General features: G+C 26.5%; 1 protein-coding gene across 1 annotated transcript; it reads left to right on the forward strand.

Moving 5' to 3' along the window:
* The first annotated feature begins 10428 nt into the window (after nucleotides 1-10428).
* On the forward strand, nucleotides 10429-25570 carry LOC145838925 (tenascin-N-like). The gene is made up of 15 exons (XM_082946544.1): nucleotides 10429-10507; nucleotides 10988-11135; nucleotides 11430-11578; nucleotides 11806-11946; nucleotides 12153-12362; nucleotides 12602-12892; nucleotides 13014-13204; nucleotides 15025-15139; nucleotides 15403-15532; nucleotides 16732-16925; nucleotides 18606-18767; nucleotides 23117-23257; nucleotides 24119-24298; nucleotides 24892-25140; nucleotides 25242-25570. The coding sequence occupies exons 1-15, from the start codon at nucleotides 10429-10431 to the stop codon at nucleotides 25568-25570; spliced, it is 2709 nt and encodes a 902-aa protein (XP_082802670.1).
* Nucleotides 25571-25839: the final 269 nt, after the last annotated feature.

The raw sequence follows: 25839 nt of genomic DNA on the forward strand, positions 1-25839 counted from the left end.
AAATAAAATAGTGTTATTTTTCTTGACAAAAGGACAATAGAGTCAGCGCTACGCTTAATGAAATTACAAAAACAAGTTGTTTAATAATTAAAGCTTATAATAAGAAACTTATCTGAGAAATAAAGATATAAGTGCTAGAAGAAAAGTTACATTTGCTAAGGAATTTTTTTTACTAATAGTTGTAGAAAAAATTATTTGTCTGGATTTTCTAACAACTTAAAAAAAGACTACAACAGTATTTGTCAAACCTTATTTTTAACTAATATTAAATATAAAAGTATAACCTTTGAGAAGTTTAAATTATCATGCTGAACATTTTAATCACATTTAAACATAGCTGATTCAACTCACTCTAACGCTCTCATGAAGCTTGCTCCGCTTCTGATGGAACGACTTGGCCAGCACGATGTGAAAGATGCAGCTCGTGTTGATTATCATGATGCAGTAGCTTACCACTACCCGCTCAAATTTGAACTTCATTTTCACCTCACAACGTCAAAACTCATCGATCAACTAAAGAGCCTTGTGTTAAACTCAATGCTGGATGTAAAGGCTTACGGTTTGATGAAAGGGAAGAAAAAAGTAAAAGTTTTTACAGGTTGTGTGGCGCCCCTCGGCGGTACAATTCTTAAAATCAAGATTCGATTGTTTATCTTTTATGTTAAGTTTTAAGCATTTGTACTTTCGAATCCTGTTTGAAAGCTGCTACAATGGTAAAAGAAAAACGCAAAATTTTATGCTGGTAAAATAATCTGTTGTTCGCTATCTTATTGAATAATTAATAAGCAGTATAAGTAAACAAAATTATTTATAAAAAAGAAAATGAAAATGTATGCTATGATTTGAAAACAGTGTTTTAGATTAAGCAACATAAAGCTTTAAAAGAAGGTAAAACATTATAGGAAAAATAAACGTTTAAAAAACACATATAAAAATAAATTTTGTAAAAACTTTAGATTGCTAAAAAAATCAATGTGAATTAGTTTAATTTGAACTACTTGAACTTTAACAGATTTTTACTAACGTAAATATTTTGTTGAAAAAACTTTCTTGAAAAAACTTCAAAGCAAGGTATTCAGCAAACAGCTAAATTTTTAAAATATTTTGACGACAAGTCAAAAATAATTAATCATTTTGTGATGGAAAGCAATTTTACGCCTAAAGTGTCTTTACAGAGCTCAGCAATTTTAATTTTTAATGTATTTTCTCATTTTGTGCTCATTAAAGACTGAATTTAAAATTTTGTACTTTGGTGAACTAAAATTATTTTATTAAAACTGAAAATAACTTTTTTTTTTAATAAATTGAAGCTCCTTTATAAACAGACTTCGAACAAGTATTGCATCAAAATGATTTTTTTGAGTAACATGTTTACTAATAACTAAAGCTAAAATATAAGTTTACGCTTATAAAGTAACGTTTTTAAATTTTTTAGTAGTGTATCAAAAATTTTAAAGAAATTAAATTTCATGATTTTTAACATTTTTTTTTACTCAAAATAAGATATTTAATAGTTTTAGCATAAGCAATGATTTTAAACTGCTATAAATTTACGTTAAAATTTGACGGTCTAACCTTGGTATTCTTAACCTGGGGTAAATATTCTTGATAAGAAGATAATAAGTTGTCTTTTCATTTATAAGTTAGTGTTTAACAGTAATTTGTACTAGTTAAACTAACTCTTTAAATTTTTGCAGTTTTTATATTTAGTAAGCCTAAGGTTGAAAATCTTTTAACAATCTTCTAATCTTTTAACAGTACCTTGTATATTGGGGTAAATTTGGTAATTATATCCTTTGAAAGGATAATTTATATAAAAATATTAATAACCACTGGTCTAGCCTAAATTAAGCTTGTTAAAATTATATTAGTTCGATTTTAAAAAACTTGCTAGTTTAGAAAGCTTAACTTAGAAATAAAGACTTGTTTTGGTATTTAACTAATTTTTGTACAAACAGAAAAAAAACGTATTCAAAAAAAAGTAACATACATTTTCGGATCATACTTGAAGTACTATTAAAAAAAACTATAGATATCATTATTTTTCTCGGCTTTTAATGCATAAACTTATAAAATAGTGTGCTTAAGATATTTGCAATACATTTTTTTTGATAATTATTAAAAAAAAAAGTTACATTGAGAAAGTTTTAACCTTCTTGAAGATGTGCAATTAAGAAATTTATTTAAATTTCAATGACTATAACAAAAGAACATAAAACTTACATATAAATTAAGCATTATTTCTAAAAGGAATACTTAGAAAGGAATATAAAAAAATTAATGTTTATTTACCCAAAATTTAAATGATTTATGTTGAGTATAAGTTTATAAAAAATGTTAAACTACTCACTTAACTTTTTCAACTTAATAGTTGTAACATTAGCTAATTAGCACTTAAAATTTTTATTAGCTTGTCTGTGAATGAAATAAACTTTAAAATACTAAGACAGTAATTGTGATTAAATTCAGTTAAGAGTTGAAAATTGTGTTCAAACAATCAAACTGTTGAGGTTGAAAAATACTTTTTAGGTAACAATTCGCATCGATTTCACGCAAAGTATAATAAAAATAGTATGATAGCAAATGAAAGATTTTTGGAACGACAAATGGTTTATTTCATTTAGAGACTACACAATAACGCAAAATAATCAATATAAATATATAAAATATTAAAATGTACATATATATAATTTATTTCACGGAATTTTGAGTTCAAAACTTTGGTTAATAATTTCATGAAAAAATATTTACATACAATCGTATTATAGCTTTAAACTTTTTCAACTAAAAAATAACAATAGTTTAAAATGAAATAGAATTTACTGATGGTGACGATAAAGATCAAATAATTTGTGCTTAGTACAAAATACGCATTAGAAATTTTAAGTCCTAGCATGTTATAAATATTTCTTATAACATTTATTTATAATAATTATCAAGCTATTTTTGTAATTTAATCCTAATAATGTTTTTTAAACTTTAAAGGGTAGAAAATAGGTAGTTTTTATTTAGTTTTTTCTTAAAAAGAAATGAAACTATTATATTGATTGGTTTAACAAAGTATTGCTAAGCGATTAAATTACTGCCAAAAACTTGATTTTAATCATTTTAACAAAATATATGCTCGCTTAAAACAATAAATTAAACGTTTGTTTAAACTTTACTAAATATGAAAATAAGAATTACTAATTAAGATTTTTCATATTTAAAAGTAAAAATAAAGTGTTCTAAATACTTAGTAGGTGATTAAAATTAATAATTTTGAGCTTTTCTTACTAATTGCTGTAGTTTTGTCTTAATAAACATTTAGTTCAAATAAAATCGAATCTAAGAAAATTTCTACAAATAGAAAATTATATTTAAATTAAAATACTAAAATAGACAAAGTAAATTGTCATTTGAAATAGCTAAAAACTAAGCTGGTAATTACAACTACAATCAAAGATTTTACTTAAGCAAAAATTAAAAGTGTTAAAAAAAACGTTTTGCTATTTTAAATAGTATTCATATAATGTTTATCACAAACAGCTCCAAACTTGAAAAAATGTATATGAACTCATATGATGCGCAAAAATGAAATTAAAAAAAAAAACTTGTAAATAATCTTAATTTTAATTTTGACAATAGTAAAAAGACCTAATTTTAGATTTTAGTCAAGATTGTTTGATTGTGGCGTTTAATATTACCAATTAAAAGTTTATAACATAAATTTATAATACCTTATGTTTCAAAAGTGTTGCTTTGCTAACTTTCGATCAGTGGTTAAGTTTTTCTTGTTTGTATAAACTGTTATCCAACAGTAGATTTACAAACTGGTAATATATTTAGGTACTAGTTAATTCTTATTCTATGATAGGACTATATAAAAAAAAAACATACATAACTTGATTTTTTTTGATTGTTTTTTTTTTGCTCATTTTATTGCAATGTTTGAATATAAACTTTCAAGCTTAAAAGAACCTTTTATTTTAAATACGAATTAAACTTAACCAAAACTTTAACTTAAACAAATTAAACTATCCAGAGAGCTGTTTTTGAACTTTTTTGAATAACTTAACACTAATCAAAAGTTTTGTTTTAGTTAGTTTGTTGTCACTTTTTTGGTATTTCAGAAAGCGTTTAGAGTACTTAAAACTTTATTTGTTATTGGTTTATTGTTTATTTTAAAATGGATATACTTGGTTTATTTTTTGTTTACATAACATTCATTCAAAACACAATTAATTTATACTTGCTTTTATTTTTAATACAAAAGTGTGGTAAATAACACATGATCATTTGTTCAACTATAAATAGTTTTTGTTGTATTAAGTAGTTTCTAATGTTTAAAATTGTTATAAAAACTGATTAATTTGTGAAAAAAATAATAAACAAAAATGTCAATTTTTATGTTTCTATCAAATAAAGTATAACATGTACTATATTAAGAAAACACTTAAAAATGCCATTTCATTATGTATTGATAAACTACTTATATTTCTTGAATGTAGCAATATGAATAAATTTGTTGCCGAATAAGCTTATTTGTTAAATTTAAAGATCGCGCATTGCACACAGCTGCTTTTTAAACTTATTAAAAGTTCACCTTATGCATAATTAATTGTCTTAACATGTGCATACTTTTTGTAAAAATATATAAACAAGATCAATCATAATTTCACGATTAAACTAATTTATACCTAAAATACTAAGTAAGAAAAGTATTTGGAACAGTAGACATAAAAAAATATAAGTGAATTTTGTTATCTAAAAAGAAACTAATTTTAATAGAAATTTATAAAAAGTTGAATTATATTTTTGAAGTCTAATTAAAGTTTTATGGTTTTATGATTTTTTAAAACTTTTTATTCTATTCAATCGAATATTTAAAATTTTAATGTTGAATTTATTTATAGTAATAAATATAAATACATATTAATTAAATTTATGTAGTTAAGTCGTTAAATTTTTGAGAAAAAGCTATAGACCAATTTAAAAGGTAAAACTTAGTGTGTAAGTTGAAGGCTGGAACTTAATTTAATAACAAATTAATGAGGTTTTGTTACTTGAAGTTCTATTGTCATTAATTTTTCGTTTTATTACTCATTAGTTTTAAAACTACCAACAGTAATTGATTTTAAATGTAATTTTTATTTATTATTTATTGAAAATAGGTTTTCAAATTTACTTTTAGGCATACGCATAAAAGATTATCAACTAAAAGTTTAAATACTTCTTTATATAGATAAAAAAGACTGTAATTTGAGTAATAATTATTTTTTAAAGCAAAAGTTATACTGCTTAAGTATTTTTTAGCTATTTAGTTAGTGCACATGCACACTGCACAGCTGATAAGTCTGTGCACGCTTTATTTTTTCTCTATACTCTTTTAAAAAACTACACCTGGGGCCAGTGTTTTTAAGAAATAAGAAAAAGTATAGTTTTAATAAATTTAAGTTAAAATACACAACTATTTTAGTAAGAATTACTCCGTTAGCATTAAACTCTTCCAGCGTAGTATTAACACCTTTTACACTACTGTGTACATTACACATGTACACATTAAAAAAAAAATTAATCAATGAAACAAGATAAAAAGGGTAACATTTTTAGTTATAGATAAAAGCATACATAGTTCATTTTGAAATTTTTAAGTGGTATCCGAGTTTCTTATGTGAGCTTGTTCTGCTATGTTCTATTTTAGTAGCAACAACTTTTCGTAAACCAAGTGTGTGATATATCAGATAGTCGAGCTCCATTCGTATTACAGATTTAAATACTTATTCAATACGACTAAAAATCGGCGTTTATTAATTTTATTTTTGTAAATGTTTATATTTATATTCAACTTAGTTTCAGTAATAAATCAAAATAATGACGAACTTATATATCTTAGCATATTTTAACATCAACAAAAAACATCGGCGAAAGCCTGGAACAGAAGCCTTGACTTTCGTTTGCCGTGAGACAAGATCAAGTTTAACAGAGTTGATCATGCCAATTCGATCACAATTTTAACATATTTTAAGTGATGAGAAATGTTTCTACTAGAATAGATGCCGTAAAGTAATTTTCATTTTTAGACATCGATTTTTTGGTAGGTGGGATTTCGTATGAAAATAATCTTACAAAGTAGAACTTTAATAAAAATACAGAATTAAGTAAAACTATGCATATGTTTTGTTTGTAGTTATCTCGGCTAAACGTTTAGCTAAAGTCGAAAATTGACAAAAGATGTATATTTCTAAAAGTTTTTTGTTACATAACATAAGTTTAATATAAAAATGTTTCGAAATATAATCTTAATTAAATGATATAATTTTTTGATAACTGCGTTTAGTTGACCTTAGCTCGCTTAATTAAGTCAAAAATAATTTGAAAGGATTTCTTGTTAATCTTTTTCAAAATGTATATAAAAGAAATTGTCCAGCATAATATTGGGCAGCGTATGGCCCGCTGAGAAAAAATGACCGGCCCGCGAAAGGTATAACTGCGGCCAGCAAGCATTAAAAATTGGCCCGAATCCTAATTTTGAAACTTACACTAGATATAGCAGTTAAAAACGGTCACTTTGTACTAGTATTTTGTCGAAATGAATAGAGTAGTTCCGTGTAATAAATGAAATAAAAATGCTCAGGCTCGCCAAGGACTAAATTATTCCACATCTGGCCTCTGACTAAAAATTTTTCCCACGCTAGTGTGTATTAAGTAATTCGTACAAATGATGCAATTTACACGTTTTTTGTTTACTTTGAGCGCTGAAACTAATCTAAAGTTTTACAAAAAGTATTACTTGTTTATTTTACAAATTCCTAACTAAAGCTTTTAAGTGTGTAAAGTTAATTTAAAACTAGTTAAGTGTTTTATAAAGCATTAACTAAAAAACGAAAAACTTAAACATTTATTTTTATTTTAAAATGTTTAATTTATTTTTGAAAAACATTACATTAGTTAGACTATGAGTGAGTAATATTACTAGACAGCGAGAAAGATTTACTACATTAAGTCTTTAGCGGGCCGAATTTGTTAAAAACTCTTCAAAAACCACATTTTAACAAAAATTTTGTTATCTAATAATTTCCAAAAAAAGTTTTTGAGTAAAAGTGTAATGAAATAATTATTTAACAAGCACTACTTCATACTGAAAAAGTTAGTTTCTAAAAGCTTTTTATATAAAGTTTCAGTTTTGTTAGCTTTCAATTAAATGTTTTTGAGATTAAATATGTTTAATTTATTCTGATTACAAAATTTTAGCTTTTATATTGAAAAGTTTGTAAAAAACCACTTTAGTTTTACAAAAGTCATTTCTCATCAGAACTAAATAGTAACAATTCAAATCATATTATTTCTTTGACAATTAAATAGTTGTACATCGACACTTTTTTTTAAGTGGTTTTACAGAATGTATGATTGAAGGTATATAAAAGTATACATAAAAAATAGGACTCTAATCGAGCTTGCTTAAAAAAATTATTTAGTAAAAAAAAGTTTGTTGATAATAAAGATAAATAATCCAGTTTGTTTTAATGATAGAATGTTATATTAAATTTTGTTTAAATTAGCTAACTACTGATTTTACGTTAAAATTGATCAATAATTTTGTTAGTATTTCTTGTAGATGTTTAAAAATAAACCACTTAAACAAATAGAGTTTTTATAAGGCCATTATAAATTTGTAGTTTGGTATACATATATAATGAATTATTAAATAGGTTAATGATACTTACAATTTTCGTTAAACTGTGGTAAATGTTTTGATTGATAAGTTACAAATAGAATAAATATTTCAATATAAAAACTTAAAGGGATAATTTACTTCTGACATCTTACTTAAAAATTATGATTTTTTTTTAAATTAAAGTTGATATGTATTGAATATTGCTGTTTTTTCATAGGCTATCTCATAATTACTTAAAACATTGTTTAAGTGCCATTAAACTGTTGTATTTCTTTTAAAATAAGACTTTTTTTTTTCATATTAGCTAAAAATAAAGTTTGAAACACAATTAACAGTATTACTTAATGACATCTATTTCTTAAAAAATAAAAAAATAAATTTCTTAAATTTAACTCTTCGATTAAGTTCAACATAATAGTTCTTCAGTATTCAAACTAAGTGAAAATGACAAGAACAAAGTAGACCAAAACCAAAGCTCTTCGCGAGATCGCACATACCAGAAATCCACTGAACTTTTCATCCGCAAGCTGCCCTTCCAGCGCTTCGTTCGCGAAATATCATGGAATTTCAAGGCGGATCTGCGTTTCAAGAGAGCTGCAATCGGTGCAATTCAAGAAGCTGCCGAAGCTTACTTGGTGAGGCTTTTCAAAGATGCGAATTCGTGCGACATCCATGCAAAAAGGGCGACAATCATGCCGAAAGATTTACGGCTTGCTCGTCGCATTCGAGGAGTAGAGATCTGATCCGTGTAAACTGGAGTCCAGACTGCTGAAATACTATTTTCTAATGCTAATGATTTTTTTATCAATACTGATGTGTCTTTTTAGGTAGTTAGTAGTATTTTCAAAATTTATACTATAACTGATCAATAGTCTTTTGTTAGATTATCAATACAGTTTATTAATCCAATTTCAATTTGAATGTGTTAAAGTTTATATGTGTTTGTTATCCCTTAATAAGTTTTACTATTTGCTTGTTTTAAAAGTAAATTTGCAATAGAAACTCTATTGGTTTCATGTTAGTCATGGTTTTAATGCAATTATTTATATAATTTCGACCGTTAACATTTTCGAATTTAAAATAAGTTTTACAAAACTATCCTCATGTTTTTAGTTTAAGAACAGCTTTTAGCTGAAGTTTAAATAAATCAGTTCATTTATCTAAAAACTTTGAGTAATTAGTCCAAAATGATATCGAAAAGTCTAATCTATCAAATGTATTACTTTTTACAATTATTAAGCTGGACAAAACTTGCAGTAACTTTTTCAATATTTTTTTTTTAAGTTTTGCTTTTTAAAGTAGTTAAAAGCACCAAATACCGTTTTAGAAACTTAGGTTGTGTCTTTTAAAATTTTGTTGTTGTTAGAAGTATCTTAGTGACAAAAGTTTGAAATGCAAGTTTTGTTGACGAAAATTTAAATGAACTTCAAGTTTTTACCTATTCTTATATGGTAGTGTAAAATTTTATTGTAACAACATACAAAATTAATATAACCTATGATGTAATTTTTTTGGCATGCTTTGCTATTTTATTTGAAGATTCATAAACTTCTGAAGAAAAATCAATAAAACTTAACATTTTACTATCTAAACTAAGGACAGGTGTGAAACAGGGGTGCGCAACGTTAAGTCTGCGAAAGCTAAAACTTCAGCCCGCGAGCATATAAATCTGGCCCGCTAAACCAAATTAGAAATTTACACTAAATATTCTTAACTTTTAAATCAAAAGCAAAAAACGTTTAGGTACAATTTACAGATGAACTTAGATATTTTTCTTACGTCTTCTTTGCACCTTGTACATATTAAATTACAGATTTATCAAGTTCAACTCAGACTGCGTTTAAAAGATAATAGTTGGAGTCCCAGATTATCTAGTAAAGTTCTTTTGCGGTTTGAACTGTGAGAAAAATCATTTTCAAGTCGCGACATTTTTGACTGAAAAATATGTTAATAAAAATAAAGCTGTAATGAAGTAATTATTCAAAAATCACTGAAGTAATTTAAAGTTAAAATTCGAGTACACTTAAAATGATTCTTATAAAAAAGCTCACTCTTTTTGCACAAACTGCTTCCAAGTTAAAAATGCTGCAATTTAGAAACTTTAATGGTCGGGTTCGGTATTCGGGTCGTACACTCCTCTGACTTAAACTTTATTTCAATTGTTTATAAATAACATTTTAAGTGTTATTTTACTAAAAAATTTCAATTAAAGTTTTTATTGCAATTTAAAACACTAAAGCTAATAAATAATTTCGAAAAGTTTTAGTTCGAAATGAAAATTAGTGTTCGAAACCAGTAATAGGCGAACTCATATCTAACTTTTGAAAATTTCTGAGATTTCTATTGTAGGATCTTTAGTTTTATACAGATAATAAAGATCCTTAATAAGCTTCGTAGTTTTTTTAGTATAAAACTTTTATAAAATAATAACTTGTACAATTTTGGATGTATTGGAATTTGTTTTAGATTAAAAATTTCTCAGTTGCTTAATTTAAACTTTTCTATTTAGAAATTAGCATATAGTTAAATAAAATATTCTAACTTTTTGAAACATGTTTAATATTATCTAAGATAAATTAAAAGTTTTTAAAAAGCCTAAAAAATTTTGAACTTAATTTGTGTTTAACAGAAAGTAACACTACAACATTGGAATCGACAGTTTTTTGATAACAACAACTATTTAAAAAGCAAAATCATTTTAACTTAAATGCCCTACAGCGTTTTCGTAAGTTCAAGGCAAGTTTGTTGTAATGTTTTACTAAAATTTGATGATGAAAAGTTCATTATGTAGAAATTTTATTTATATTTTTAGCATATTGTCTATTGGAAAAACAGTTGTTGTTGAAAAAGGTTTTTTAATTAAAGTAACTGTTTAAACAATTGAAGTAAAAAAGCTTAAAAATGTTTCTTTTAAGTTTTAAGATTGATTAAATTTTAGTTTTTATGTTTATTAGTTTTATTTATAAGTATGTTTTTTTTGGTTTTTTTCTAGAGTTTAGCAATCAAATAGAATAAGAAACGTAACTTTAAAGTGGTTGAACTAAAATGTTTAAATGTAAAAATATTTGAAATAAACAAGTAACTATATTCAAACCAGTAGTACTATAATAAAAAAGTAGTTTTACAAACTAGCATAATAAATTACGATTATTTTTTTTTAACAAGTTTAGTACATAATTGTTTAACAAATTTATCAAATACACAAAAACCAGTTTAAATTTATAGTGGATATTTAACTGGTTAAACAACGATAAACCATTATTATAACCTTAAATTTAAAGTAACTTGTTATGCATTTTGAATGTTTAGATACAAAATTAACTTTTTTAGGACTGCCTTCTCCAAAGAGTTTACGAAAAATAACTTCGTTTTATACAAGTCTAAGTCTCACTTACAATCCTCCTAAAGACTACCTGACAGATAAACGGTATACTCATTTTATTATCCGCTACCGAAAATTATCTTACGAAAGAAACTGGTTAGTTAATTTATAATGGTTCAAGTAGTTTATTATAAGTATAAGAGATATGTAAAAGTTTTTAATTTAGATAAGTTTATTATTTTGATACAGGTATTAAGTACAAGATTTATACTAAGCTTTACTTCAATGTAGTTATTCAAAAAAAAAATTGCTAGGTTATAGTATACTAGGTTTATGTCAATTACTTGTTGTATATATAAGTGTTTAATTCAATGTAAACAAAATAGTAAACTAAATTAACTATTGCTAACATGAATAAATATTCGTTTTTTTTAACTTTGCATTTTTAAGGAAGGAAATACAAAGGTTAAAGTCCGATGACTTTAACAATGTACTAATTCGTGGTCTACACCCAGGATTTCTTTACACTTTTGAAATTTATGCACAATATTTGCAAGTTCAACGATCAAAGTCTAAGTCTACAATAAATGCACGAACATGTTAGAAGTATTAATATGATTAAGTTTAAAAAAAAAAGCTTAAAGTTTATTTAGACAAAATTGTTATAAAGTTAGTATTTTAAGAGTTAGTTATGGTGATTTTGATAGAAAATAACAAAAATAAAAAGTATAAAAACTTTACTGAAGAATTTAATTTAAATATTTGAAAGTTTAAGTTTTCACAGACAATTTAATACTATTATCTAATAGAAGTAAAATTATTTTAGTGCCACCCGTAGTTACTGACCTCAAAGTAGACCAAACTGAACAACAGAATTTTACTGATGTAACTGTGTCATGGAAAGGTAAATTTCAGGGAGACCTAAATAGAAAATATGACCGTTCAGTCCTTAAGTACAATATAAAAGGTTAGAAATAACTTGTTATAAGTTAAAAGTGTTTATTAGCAAGAGCTGTTTATAATGTTTTATAAGTAAGTGATACAACTGGTAAAGTCATGTTTTTGCAAACAGTTTACTTTTCTTCGTTTAACTTTTTTCCATGTCTAGTCATACAGGTACCAAAAATTTTAAATAGTATTCATCAGTAATAAAAAAGTTATTTCCCAAAACAGATCTAACCGAAGATGAAAAACTCGAATATCCGCACAGCTCAATCGAAGTATCGTACAAGTTTACCGGGCTGACGAACAACAGAATACCCTTCATATCGAAGGAAATAAAAGGGCTGATCCCGGGCGCTAGCTACGTTTTTGAAGTTACCACCATCAGTGACGGGGAAGACATGACAGTCAGTGACGCGGTTGTTGCCCACTACAACATTAGTAAGTTGCCAAACTAAACTGAAAAATTTAAACACTTTATGTGGAAACAGTTTTATCTTAATTAAACTTACAAATGTTTCTCTGTTTTAACTTGTCAGTTCAACAATGAAAAAGTATTGTGTAGTTTTTTAATATTCCAGCGAAATTGTTTTGCTAGAGTCTTTATTAATAAACGATTAAGTTGAAATTATATTTATATATTTTATAAAAAACATTAAGTTTTGCATTAATATCAACAGGACTGCCGGGACCTTCAAAAATAGAAAAGGTAAAAAGCAAGCCTTTTTCGATTGAAATTTCTTGGCAACCCAACAAGCAAGTTGAAGGGGTGGACAGTTATTGGGTCAAATGGATAAATACTAAGACCTTGGTCACTGAAGCTGCTGTTTCTACCGCAAGAGGAGTAACAGTAGCTTATTCTGGTGAAAATTTAGAAAGCGGGACTTTGTACAGAGTTGAAGTGCAAGGAACAAGAAATATCAGTCGATTTGAAAAAAATACTGAAAAAAAATTTGACTTTTTTAGAACAAGTAATTGTTTTATTTATTAAAATTTACCTTTCGTTTTTATTTTAGTTAGTGATTTATATACTAATAAAAATTTAATCATAAAGCTATTTTTCAGAAAAACTTTGTTTAATTTAAACTACAGAACCAGGAAAAGCGATGAACATGAATGTGGTTGAAAAAGGAACAACACATATAAAAATATCATTTATGCCGCCGGTTGAGGGGGATATAAATAACTTTTATTTAAAATATTGGAGTTTAGAGCAACAGGATAAAAATGAAGACCCAATTATAACTGAACCGAAACATTTGAAATCTTCAAAAATGGAAATAGTTAGTCAACAATATTTAGAAAATAAGCTCTAACTTATAAGCTTTATGACAACAAACAAAATAAAAAAACATTTATCAGCATAGATGGTCTTAAATTCAAAAAAAGAAAGTTAACTGTCATCATTAGTACTAATATAGTTAGTTAAACAATAAATAAGTTAGTTCAACACAGTAACTGCCTTAGGGAAATTCTGAACTAATTAATTACTTTGCTTCTATAGTCTTTGAGAGAACGTTATTTAGACAAAATTTTATAAATAACATCTGAAAAATTAACTATTTTTAAAACATTAAATTCACAAAAAAATTATTAAAGAAAACATAAATGTTTTCAAATGTTTAGCTGTACAATAAATATCAAAGTAAATAAAAAGATAATTATTGCATATAAGAACAAAAATTTACTTAGATAAATAAATAGTTCAGATTAGTAGAAATACTTTTAATTAAAAGTGAATTAATCAACATTAGATTCAGCTTTTGTTTTAGCTTAACCAATTTTATTTGTCTTGGTTTGAATGTCTTTTAATTAATCTACAAATAAGGGTTAAGAAATCTAAAAGTAAAGGAGATAAACCTGCATTTTTGTGGTTTTGTTCTTTATTGTAAAGTCCCGATAAATTAAAGTATATGAATTTTTAGCGACCCAACTAACTATTTAAAACTTTCGTAGGTTGCCAATAAAAAAGTTTAGATATATATGTTCTATACAAATTAAGTAAACTACTTTTGTTGTGTAATAGCTTACTTTAAGTGTTATTAAACTGAGTTGTAAATAAAAACTAAGTAGCATTTTTGGCAGTGTCAATAGAAAAAAACAATTTATTTTTTCATTAAAGTTCTGTTTTTAATTAGATTTAAATTATTCTATACATTTTTGTTTATTGAGCAAATAAAAAAATAAGCCCTAAAGAGTATGTTCTAAACCAGAGTTTCCGAAACTGGGCCAAATGGCCTTTTTGGGGCCATTATAGAAATTTAGGGGGCCATTAGCAGCAAAGGGACCATGATTTCATAAAAACTTACTAGATATTCTGGAGTTAATAATGAAGTGAAAAAAAGGATCTTAGGCGTTTTAGTCGTAGTTTTAAAAATTATATTAGATTTTATGGAAAAAAGGGGGAAATCTAGGGGGCCACAAGCCGTAAAAGGGGGAGCCACAAGGCCATAGTTTAAAAATTATACTATATATTCTGGATTTAATGATGAAGAGCAAAAAAATAAAGGTCTTAGGTGGTTTTTTGAGAAATCTTGTTTGAGGGGGACATAGCTTAACATAGCATAACGGGGGCTTTTTGACAAAAAGTTTGGGAAACCCTGGTCTAAACAAAGTCTTTTGTAATTGAGTCATACACCAGGGATACATTTAGATGACTTGTCTTATACTAGTAATTTATTTATTAAAATCACTAAACTTTTCACATACAGTGTGTTTTTCGCATTCGTCTGTTTTGAATAGTTAAAAGTTATTTTATTCGTTTTTGTTCTATAAACGATTAAATACAAATATATAATAAGTTGTATCTAAATGAAAGAAATTTTTTTATTCTTAACTAAACAGATTCTATGCACGACAAAAATTGTTTTTTTCACTCAGAGTGTGTGATTACTACTTAAAATTGCTTTTAATTAAGTATTTTCAAGTTTCAATAGCTTAAATTTAGGTAAATAAGTCAATACACTTTTTTGAAAACTCAGAATTGTTTTTTTTTGTATGGCAAAAGCTTTAACAAATTAAAACATTATTTATGGTAAAAGTTTTGTATATTTTACAAGTGTGAATAGGAGTAAACATAATCTAAAGTAATTTTGAAATCTAGGTTTTACTAGAAGGTCTCCTTTCTGGGTTTTTGTACAGAATTGAAGTCTATTTAACAAGTGGAAAGAACTATGTTGAAATTACTGAAGATCCAAGTAATATTATTAGCAGAACGGGTAAGTTTAAGTTTGTTTAGTTACTTTATCTATGAAGTAGTTATGCAAACTTAACACAACCTCTATAACTCAATTTTCATTTTACATAAGTCTAAAGTTTATCTTTGTATAAATAAAATTTAAGTACTTTCAGACTGCATATAACAAGGCAACCGGTACTTTTTCAAAGGCTTATATTAACACATTAAGGTTTTTCTTAAAATTTAACTTCTTTTATTTTTAAAATACAATTACAAAATACAATTGTATTAGTTTTTTTACAGTTCCTCTAGTACCAACTGGGATAGAAGTGTTTGCAACGCAAGGTGCAGTTTTTTTGAGTTGGAACAGACCCTTCACAATTGCACCACAAAAATTAAAGTACTATGTGGAGCGCTATGAAAAAGAAAAAAGGTTAGCTTTTCTATAAAAAAAGTTATATAAAGTACTGGTAAACTTTAAAATTTATTAAAAACAATCGAAAAAATGTTGTTTCTTTATTTCAAATTGTTAAAGATAATAATAATTTATTGCACAATACTAGAAATAAAAGTTGTTAAAAGAAAAACTTATAACAAAAAAAAACTTGTAAAAGTTTTGTTTAGTGTTTAGGTTTACAGCACAAAAAAAAAGATTTAATGTTAAAAACAGATTTTCTGTTAAAACAAACTATCAGACAGTGTAAACTAAATGAAATTTCAACTTACTTTAATTCATTTGTTGTCTTATTGTTATCACCTATTAATTTTTAAGCTTATATTTAGAAAATATATATATGTATTCAAAATATCTTCAACAATTATAAAAAGTAACTTCAAGACAACTAAGTCGCTTTTTACTAAATTAAATTAAAATAAACCTAAAATTTTTGAACTTTCGTTCAAAGCAAAGCTTTTATACTCTTTGTTCACACTGTGGACAAGTTGAAAAATACATAATAATAAATTGTTTAGGTGAAAGTTGTAAAAGATAAGTTTTATTATACAAATCTTGTTATTTATAAGAAATTGATATAGTAGTTATTTACAGCAGCAATTAAAATAAAAAGTAAAAAATTTGATAGTTCTTAGTTTTAAAGAAAATGCTTAACTTTTACGTTTAAAACTAACTACTTTCAAATAACGCTTTTACTAGCAATAACGTTAAATTAAACTGTATGCTAATTTGTTAATTTCAAAAAGTGTTAAGTTAAGTTAAGTCAAAAAGTTATAATTAAGTGCTAAGATTTAATTTCTTTAAATTTTGTTAATTTCGTAATTTCGAAACAACTGTTTTCATTTTTTCTACAGCATTGAAATTTTAAAATTTTACAAAGGCCTATAGTCCTTAAAATTTAATTTTATGTATTCAAAACCTACAATACATTTACTACAGTAGTATTAAAAACTTAACTATATAATTAAGAATTCAAGTCTAACTATTAACCATCCTTTTTATCGTAACTTGTACAAATATTTAGTTTATATGAAACAAATTATAAGAAACAATATAGATTATTTTTACTGTTTTAAAACAAATTAAAGTAGTTAGTTTATATAACTACCAGTATCAAAACAGTATCCAGATGCACAACTTAATGCATAACAATATAGAACACAACTGTTTATCTATAGGTACACAACATCCACTACCGACTGTCTGACCAGTCTGGGTCAGCAGAAATACGAGCTGAGATTTGGCAATTTGTTGTCGGGAACGGGATACGAGTTTCGCGTCAGGACAGTCGCAGGTTCTACGTGTTCTGAAAAGGAAAGTGATCGTTATGAAACGTCCAGTCCGTTTTCTAATCCGGTGGTTGTCTATACACGTTAGTGTTTAGAATTGTTTAAAACTAAATGAATTATTTGCTGACGTGTCTTGTTTATATTTTGAATATAACAGTTTTTTAGTTTAAAAAGTATATTTAAATAATGACCAAAACAGAATTCCGTTGGTAGCGTTGTCACAAGACAAACCAAATGTTAAAGTATCACATTAAAGTTTTGAAACTGTTTATGAGTTTTAAAGCAACAATTAATCATATAACAAACTTGATCACAATAACGCTTTTAATAACAAAAATTCTCTGCATAAGAGTACTTGTATTAATAATGTGGTTTTTCAAACAGAACATTTTTTGCTGTGATTTATGAAGGGAGTGCCCCGGGGTGGTGGACACGTTAGTGGCCATCCTAAATCGTGGGGAAGGTTTTCTAGAGGGTAGCTTTGCTACATCTAGACTAGAAGGGGTTTATAGTTAGGGTCCTTGTTAGGTATAATTGAGACTTAGATAATTTAATTTAATAAATAGAGTCAATGGAAGATAATGAATTTATTAAGCTTTAAATTTAGTAAAAAATGCAAATTTACAAAATTGGCATTTTAGTCAATTATAAAAAAATAGTTTAAATAAGTATTAGTGCTAACAAGATTGTATAAACTATCAAATAAGTCAAGTATAAAGAGCCTAGCAATGTAATAGTATAAGCCCCTAATAAACTTGTACAAATAGGCAGTTAAAAATGTTATTTTATACTGAACTAACTGCTGAGTTGAAATTCAATTGTTCAAAACCAAATATAGAGTTTGTGTCCAAACAAGTAACAAATCCAAATCGAATAAGCTGTAAATGGACTGATACCAACACTCGAATCCAAATATAAAACTGTGACCCACCAACACAGAATTAGCTGTAAGCTAGTAATAAAAAATGTGTTATTATTGCATCATCAATCAAGATTTGTGCATAATAATAAGTGATTTGCCAATTAGCACTGTGCTGATTATGATTGGTGTAAAGCTTCATTTTGATATTCAAAACTTAATATCAGGAATGCATTACCAACGCATTACAATGCTATTTAGAAATAGAAAAAAAATAATACCCAGTAACTAAATTTAAGTCTTTAATTGTGCAACACAAAATAGATAAATAAACTTATATAAACTTCTAAATTTTTAATAGTTTGACTAAACTGCTAAACTCAGACATATAAAAACTACTAAATGAAAAAGTATTCATTTGCAAAATCTAGTTCTCTCAAAAGTTAAGCAAATTTTTTTTCCATTTATAAGTAATATTTATAATAATAATTTTTTATTACTCAGTTTAATTAAAGCTAACGTCGTTTTTTGTGCTAGTACTTTTTAACTTATTGTTTTTATACTTTAACTAACTTGTTTCGTTCAGATCTATTATTAGCAAACATTAACACTCAATAACTTTATAAATTTAAATAACTTTTATTTATTAAAAAGGGTATTAATATACTACTTTCTAAATTAAATTACAAATTTGATCTTTGGAAGACAAAAAAAATAATTGCTACTTTTACAAATAAAAAGTGTAAACTTTACGATTCTTATCTAATATTAGTTTTTAAAATTTGCCATATACAACAATGCTTTCCTTAATTTTAATGAAAGTTCCAACTTATAAAAAGAACAAATAGCTTTTAATTTAACTTATTTAAACAAGCTTTGTAAGTTAATAAATCTTTTTTAACAGAACCTGATAACCCAAGAAGTTTAGTCGCATCTCAGGTTACCCTTACCAAAGTTATGTTAAGGTGGGAGGCTTTAACTATAAACGAAAAGTTTGACTTTTATAGAATTACCTTAAAAAGAGTTCACACGGCTGATGAAGATAAAACAATAAACGTACAAAAAGGTTAAAAGAATTATTTTACAAGTGAACTATTTATAGGTATATAAAGATCTAGATTATAGATATTTTCAAAAACGTACCTAAGTTTTATTTATAAAGAAAATTGTAAAAATTCGTTAAAAAAATTTAAAAAGTTAACAATTTTAATCTTATTGTAAAATGTTGTAAACATTTTTTATAAGAAAGCACTTGTATTTTTGTTAATTTACTTTTTATCCTTTTTCTTAGTTTTTTTCCCAGACTTTGTCTAAATTTTAACCGTTTAAATAGTTATTATCGAATTATTTTCGAATCATAACTTAAATACAAGGTTAAGAGTGTACAACAACTGTCTAAACATAAATTATTAAAAACTTCTCGCATATTTTCAAAAGACAATATCTAGACTTGGTCTAATATAAAATAATCTGGATTTTATTAAGCTATACAAAATAGATAGCTTTTTACGTTAAGTATGTAAATTTTTATAACTTTTAATGAATAGATGAACACTCAAATTTTTCTTTCCAATATATTTCATTTTTAACCAAATGGGTTATTTTATTGGTTTTTATGTTTTTTGTCTTAACTACGTGGTCTCCAGTAACTTACTAACTGACAACTTTAGTTACAAGTAGCTACAATTATAAGTTACAAAACTATTTCCTAAGTTATGAATAAAACACACTTTGAATAAATGCAATTTACTTTATTTTCAATAATAATTCTTAGTTCTGAAGAAAGAAACTATTAAATCACGACACAAATAAAATCTATAAAAAGTATTAACAATCGTAAAGTTATATAAAATACTTACATAAACTCCGCGATGTAGACGTTTTCTCGAAACAAGTTAATGAAACGTCTTTTCGTAAGTAAAACAACTAACTTTAACGCGTATTTGAAAGACAAAACGCCGATATATACTCGTCGGAATGAAATTAACTCCTTAAAATAATAAAAATGTTTGTTTTTAATACTGGAAGCACGTCACGAAATCTGCGTAAAACATTTTACAACATCCGCTTTAAAATACGAAAATGAGATGTTAATATCATTACATTGTTTCTTTTTAAATTTTCAATTTTAACGTTTAAAGCTATGCTATTTGATAGCTTTTAATAATTAGTTCAATTGCTAAACTTTAATTTATAATATAAAAAACTTCATAACACATAATTAAAAGTAAAAAAGCAATAAACTTTACAATTCAGAAATTGTATCAGAAAAGAATACAAAATAAATACACTTAATAGTTTCTTTCATTTTAACTTCTTAAAAAAATTACCTGAGTTTAAAAAATATTAAAATAGGTGTTCATGTTAATAAAAAATTACAATTTTTTACCTTTATTAAAGTCTATTTTGTTAGTTTTGTGAAAATATTTATATTTTCTCTTCAAAATGCTTTATGATAAATGTTAAAAGTTTTAGACCTGCTATTGATAATTCTGACTTTTTTTGTTCTGTGTTTTAATTTCTTTTTTGTCAAAGGAATTAAGTAGTGCCAAATTGTTTTTTTTCTTTAGCTAATATGTTGCTTGATACACTAGTTTCTGATTTTGTTTTTGAAGAATTGTAATAGCCTGAGTCTTGTTTATAACTTTTAAGCTGCAATTTTGGCACTTTATTTTTTGGTTCGCTATCATATTTTTTATTGTAACTGCTATTTTTCTGCTGTTGGTTTCGATGTTTTTCTTTCCTTAGTTTACCTTGTTTTGCTGTAAAAGCAAAAGCTTGCTTATAAGCTCTACTAGCTTTTCTTTTCTGATGTTCGAGGTTACTAGAATGATGGTTTGTGTTAAATATATTTTGTTGAAATTTTTGGTTGTAGTTTGAATTCTTATCTACAGCATACTTAGACCCTTGAACTGTTTTACCATTAGGACCTGTCACGTTTGCTGCTTCTGACATGTTATTTTTACCTACAACAATATCAAACTGGACTTTTTCTCCTTGTGCAAGAGACCTTAAGAATTTGTTCGGGTTGTTTTTGATGATAGCTGTATAATGAACAAAAATATCGCTGTTCTGATCATCACGATGAATAAAACCGTAACCTTTGCGAACATTAAACCATACTACTTGACCAGTTACTCCAATCGCTATTGTTTTTTTTATTACCTGAGCTTTTTCTTTAACTGTTTGAAACTCTTTGGTTGTATTAGATGTTTTTGTAGGTAAGTTTTGATGACATGACAAACACTGTGCTATGTTAACATTATTACTAATATTCCCATTGTATGATTTTCTTGGTTTAAAACTATTTCTATCTTGGTTATGTTGACGATAATTGTAATTATGATTAATACCATTATCTCTAAAATGAAAATTTTTTTGATAATTAGGACGAACTCGCTTATGGTAATTTATTTTAGCCCTATGCTGACTTTGCTCATACTGCTGTAGTCTATTGTAATTAACTTGCTTAGGTATTAATGCGTTTTCTTTATAAGCATTCCATATGGCTTGTCCTTTTCTTTTAAAAAGTTCTAAGCTTTCATCAAAATGTTCCCTAATCTTATCTTTGATCGAAAAGGGCATTAAGTATGCAAGAAAAAACTTAATTCTGTCCTGCTCTGGACATTTGGCCCAACTCACGGCTGTAGCAAATATTTTATTAAAGTTTGTACAATCATCCCAAATTGGAATTTTATCTAAAATTTCAGCTAACTGATTGTCCCTATTAATAAAAAAGTTTCTTAAAGAACTGTAATTTCTTTCACCTCGTTCTGTCATTTTATAATAGTCTGACAACTCTTCTCTCGGCCAAAAACCAGTTAAAAATTTATACTTTTCTGTATTACTAGAAATATTTTCATTTAACATTTCCTCCTCGAAAAAACTAATAATATCACGAGGGTTTCTTACAAAGTCTAACCTTTTAAACTTTTTACTTAGTCTTTGCGCCTTAAATGTGTCGCTAAAAATGTTTAAATTATTTTGATTACTATTTTCGTAATCATCGTAAAAAGGTTCGCGTTTTTCTAGCATCGCACGTTCGTAATGTGGTGATCTAGACTGCTTTAATCTATTATTTAACTTTTTTATTTGCATTTGCAAAACTCTTAACTCTTCTTCATTTGTTAGCTGCTTAACTTCGCTTGATTTTCTAAATTGTTGTTGAATGCTGTTTGACGGATAAAATTCAGCATTATCATTCATCATCTCTGCTTGATGAGAATTATTAAGATTGATATCGTCATTGTTGTTTGTGTGCATTTATTCTGTTGACTGCTTAAAGATTTGTAACCAGAAGATTCAAGGTTCTTAAAAGACACTGCGTGGTTTCCACTTTAAACAACTGGATTTACTTTCGAGATAGTTTAATATAGTTACAAACTTATTCCTAAGTTATGAATAAAACACACTTTGAATAAATGCAATTTACTTTATTTTCAATAATAATTCTTAGTTCTGAAGAAAGAAACTATTAAATCACGACACAAATAAAATCTATAAAAAGTATTAACAATCGTAAAGTTATATAAAATACTTACATAAACTCCGCGATGTAGACGTTTTCTCGAAACAAGTTAATGAAACGTCTTTTCGTAAGTAAAACAACTAACTTTAACGCGTATTTGAAAGACAAAACGCCGATATATACTCGTCGGAATGAAATTAACTCCTTAAAATAATAAAAATGTTTGTTTTTAATACTGGAAGCACGTCACGAAATCTGCGTAAAACAGTTTACAACATCCGCTTTAAAATACGAAAATGAGATGTTAATATCATTACACATTAATTCTCTTCAGGGAAATTACAGTTGAAACAATACGATAAAACACAACAAGTATATGTACAAAAGTTTTACAAATTAATTAACTAATTGATTAATTTGTAAAATGTAATCAACAAAATGTACTCAACAAAAACTTTAGAAATCAACACAAAATGGTCTTAACTAAATAAGGCTAAGGTGTAATCAAATTCTTTCTTTTTACATAAATTTGGTTTATTTAAATGTATTAAAATGGCTTCAATTCTAATTAATTCCAATATATTTGAACATTGTCGCATTACACTGAAATTAGATAATGCAAACTTCTTTCCACAACTTGGATTATTCACAAGGTTTTCTGCTATCGCATATTTTTTTATTGCGTTTTTTACTGCAACACTCTTTTCGTCTTTTTTTCTTTAATATACGAAGTGATACAAATCTGATGTAAATTTTTATATCTGCCTTAATAGTTTTTGAATTTGTTTTCATAGTATTAATTTATGTTAATTTCATATAATAATTAAACTGAAATATATATTTTTTGATGCAGATAACATATATTTTTTACTGCTCTATAAAAAAGCTACACATCAAAGTAGTAATGAATCCTGTTTGATGATTTATTTTATTATATACACTCATAGAGACAACTACTCATATTGTGGAAGATCTATCTGAAGGATCAACTTATAGAGTTCAGATTGTTTCGGTTGCTGGAAACACAAAAGAAGATGAAAAAGTTAGCAATGTTATTCCAGGAGTTAACTCTATAGAACTTCATACATGTAAGCATTTATTTTCTTAATCTTAAAGTATTAGTAGAGTTATTTTCAAAAACATACATCACATTTCAGAACAAGTTTTACATTTTTTTAGTACAAACAGAGTTTACTTGAAGAGGATCTTTACCTAAACTTTTTATAAATTAGAACTTACTTTTTTTAAACAGTTAGGTCGTATGCGGTTAATGTTTTAAGTTCGTATTTATAAATCTACTAAACTTTACTAACTCTTACAACCTATGTATTTAATAGAGTATATCATTTTAATTTGAGCATAAAACATTAACTGTTTAGCAATTATTCTTATAATCAACAAAAAACGTAATTCTGTCAATTTCATATTATTTCATACTTATTATTACTAACCTCATAAATTAGGTTATACATTTACTTTTATAGGACTTGGTAAATATATACTAAAGTGTTTGACAAAAATTTATGTTGAATATAGAAAAAAAAATTATAAGAGTTATGATTTAGTAAATTTTATGGTTTTTATTCTAATCTCTGTTATGTTTCACCGAAATGTTAAGTAACTTTAAAAATACTACATTGATAAAGTTATTACTTTTAAATTTACTTTCATTTAAACAGTTTTTAAAGTCAATTTTGTACAAATAAACACTACTTTTTTAAACTAGGTAATTTAATTTTGTATAACAAAATCTCAAATACTTATATAAAGTTTAAAAGCAGTAAAAAAACATTTAGCTGTTAAAGATTGTCTAGCAGTATTTTCATTGTACTTGTTATGATTTATTTTTTATGAATTAGACACTTGTATATACATCTGCTAGTTTTAAATAAGCACTATTTGTAGATTTTAAATTAACAGTCAGTATCTACTTAAAACTCAATTGCTAGGGCATCCATTTAATGAGCACTTTCCCTTTAAAACTCTGTCATGGAAGTTCGAACCTTGTGGAAGGTCGGGTAGGTACGGACCAAACCAGTTGTTATGTGACAACTTTTACAAACACACAAGTTTAGAAGATCTTGTTACGGTGCACGATGGTTTACAACATTGGCGCGCTCCAGTATCAGGTTAATTTCAATACTTATATAAAATTTATAATTTAAGGAAATTTTACTAAAATAATTCATTCATTGTTTTAACTTGATTAAAACAAGTAGTTTCATTGTACAAGAAATGAGTTTGTTAAGTATAGTTAAGACTACTTATGTAATTTAAAAAATTTTGAGTTTTGATTTTTTTAAATCGCAAGCACGTTTGTTTTTAACTACGTACAAGTTAATAAAGGGTTAAGACTATGGTATATTGTTTAGTTAAATGACTTATTTATAGTATTTACAGATTTGTTATCAAACTTAAAGAAGTTTTTAGAATTTTATTAAAACTTAAATTATAAATTAATATATTTTTGTAGACTATGCTGCATTTTGAATTAATTAGTGTTATCTAATAATTATTATATTTTACAAGATAAAACAAGTTATAAGTTTTGAACAAGCTAATTAAGACTATACAAAAAAAAAAGAAAAAGTGCTTAAATTTATATTCTTATTTTTGTATAAACACTTTACTTATCATTATTATGTACATTTTCATTCATTGCGAACTTTTAATTAAATACTTCGCTTTATTTCTAACACTAAATTAAATATACCAACCACAGGTTTGTACCAAATAATTGCGGCGGGCGGGGGTTACATGGGTGCAGGTGGCAAGGGCTCGGTGGTCTCCACCCTTTTCTCGCTGCAGGAGGGCAGCCTCCTCAAGCTGGCGGTTGCTCAGCTGGGGATTTCCCGAGGATCAAAAATGACGGTGGGCGGTGCCGGCGGGTCGTTTGTCGTCGAGAGCGATCCAGTTGTTGGCGATGACGTAATCGGAGACGCGGATCAAACCGAGTTGATGCTGGCAGCAGGTGTGAAAAACTATTTTTTCAAGTTATATTTTGGATACTATAACTTTTAAATTTTTTTAGTCAGTAGAACAGTTTTATAAACTATAAACAAAAAACTTTAGGAGGTGCGGGAACAGCGAAAGTAGGCACGAGGCAGAAATTCGACGAGGGAAACGCCAACATCTTTCAGCGGGGGCTGAACGCGTCTAAAACAGGCAACGGTTACGGGTTCGGGGGTTTTGTGCTGAACGAAATTCCAAAACCAGGACTCCACGGTCAGAAGGGGACCGGGGGAGGCGCTGCTTTTTACGGGTACGCGGACACGACGCTGCTTCCAGATGGAAATGACAAAAGCTGGTCAGCGTCTGGGTATCTTCCGTTTTCCAACTTTAATAAGCGAGCAATTCCTATGCAATTAGATGAATTTCAACCGCTAGTAGGAGGAAGGTAGTTTTTCATGTGTTTTGTTATTGTGTTGTTTGGACATAAACTTTGGATTTAATTAGTATGTTAAATAAATAAAAAAAGTAGTTGTTTTAAAAAGACTTCTCTAAAAGTCATGTAAGTTAACAAACAAATGGAATAAAATTATTAATGATTTACAATCTTGCCTTAAATTAGAACAACAAATCGTAAAACTGCCTAAGCAAAATGAACAGCTTATATTTAGGTATGTTCTACTAGATCACTGGTATCAAAAAATACTTTAGTATTTTTTTG

This window comes from Thalia democratica, chromosome 6 (genome assembly GCF_965202585.1).
Source record: "Thalia democratica chromosome 6, ktThaDemo2.hap1.1, whole genome shotgun sequence".
In the NCBI taxonomy this organism is placed as follows: Eukaryota; Metazoa; Chordata; class Thaliacea; order Salpida; family Salpidae; genus Thalia; species Thalia democratica.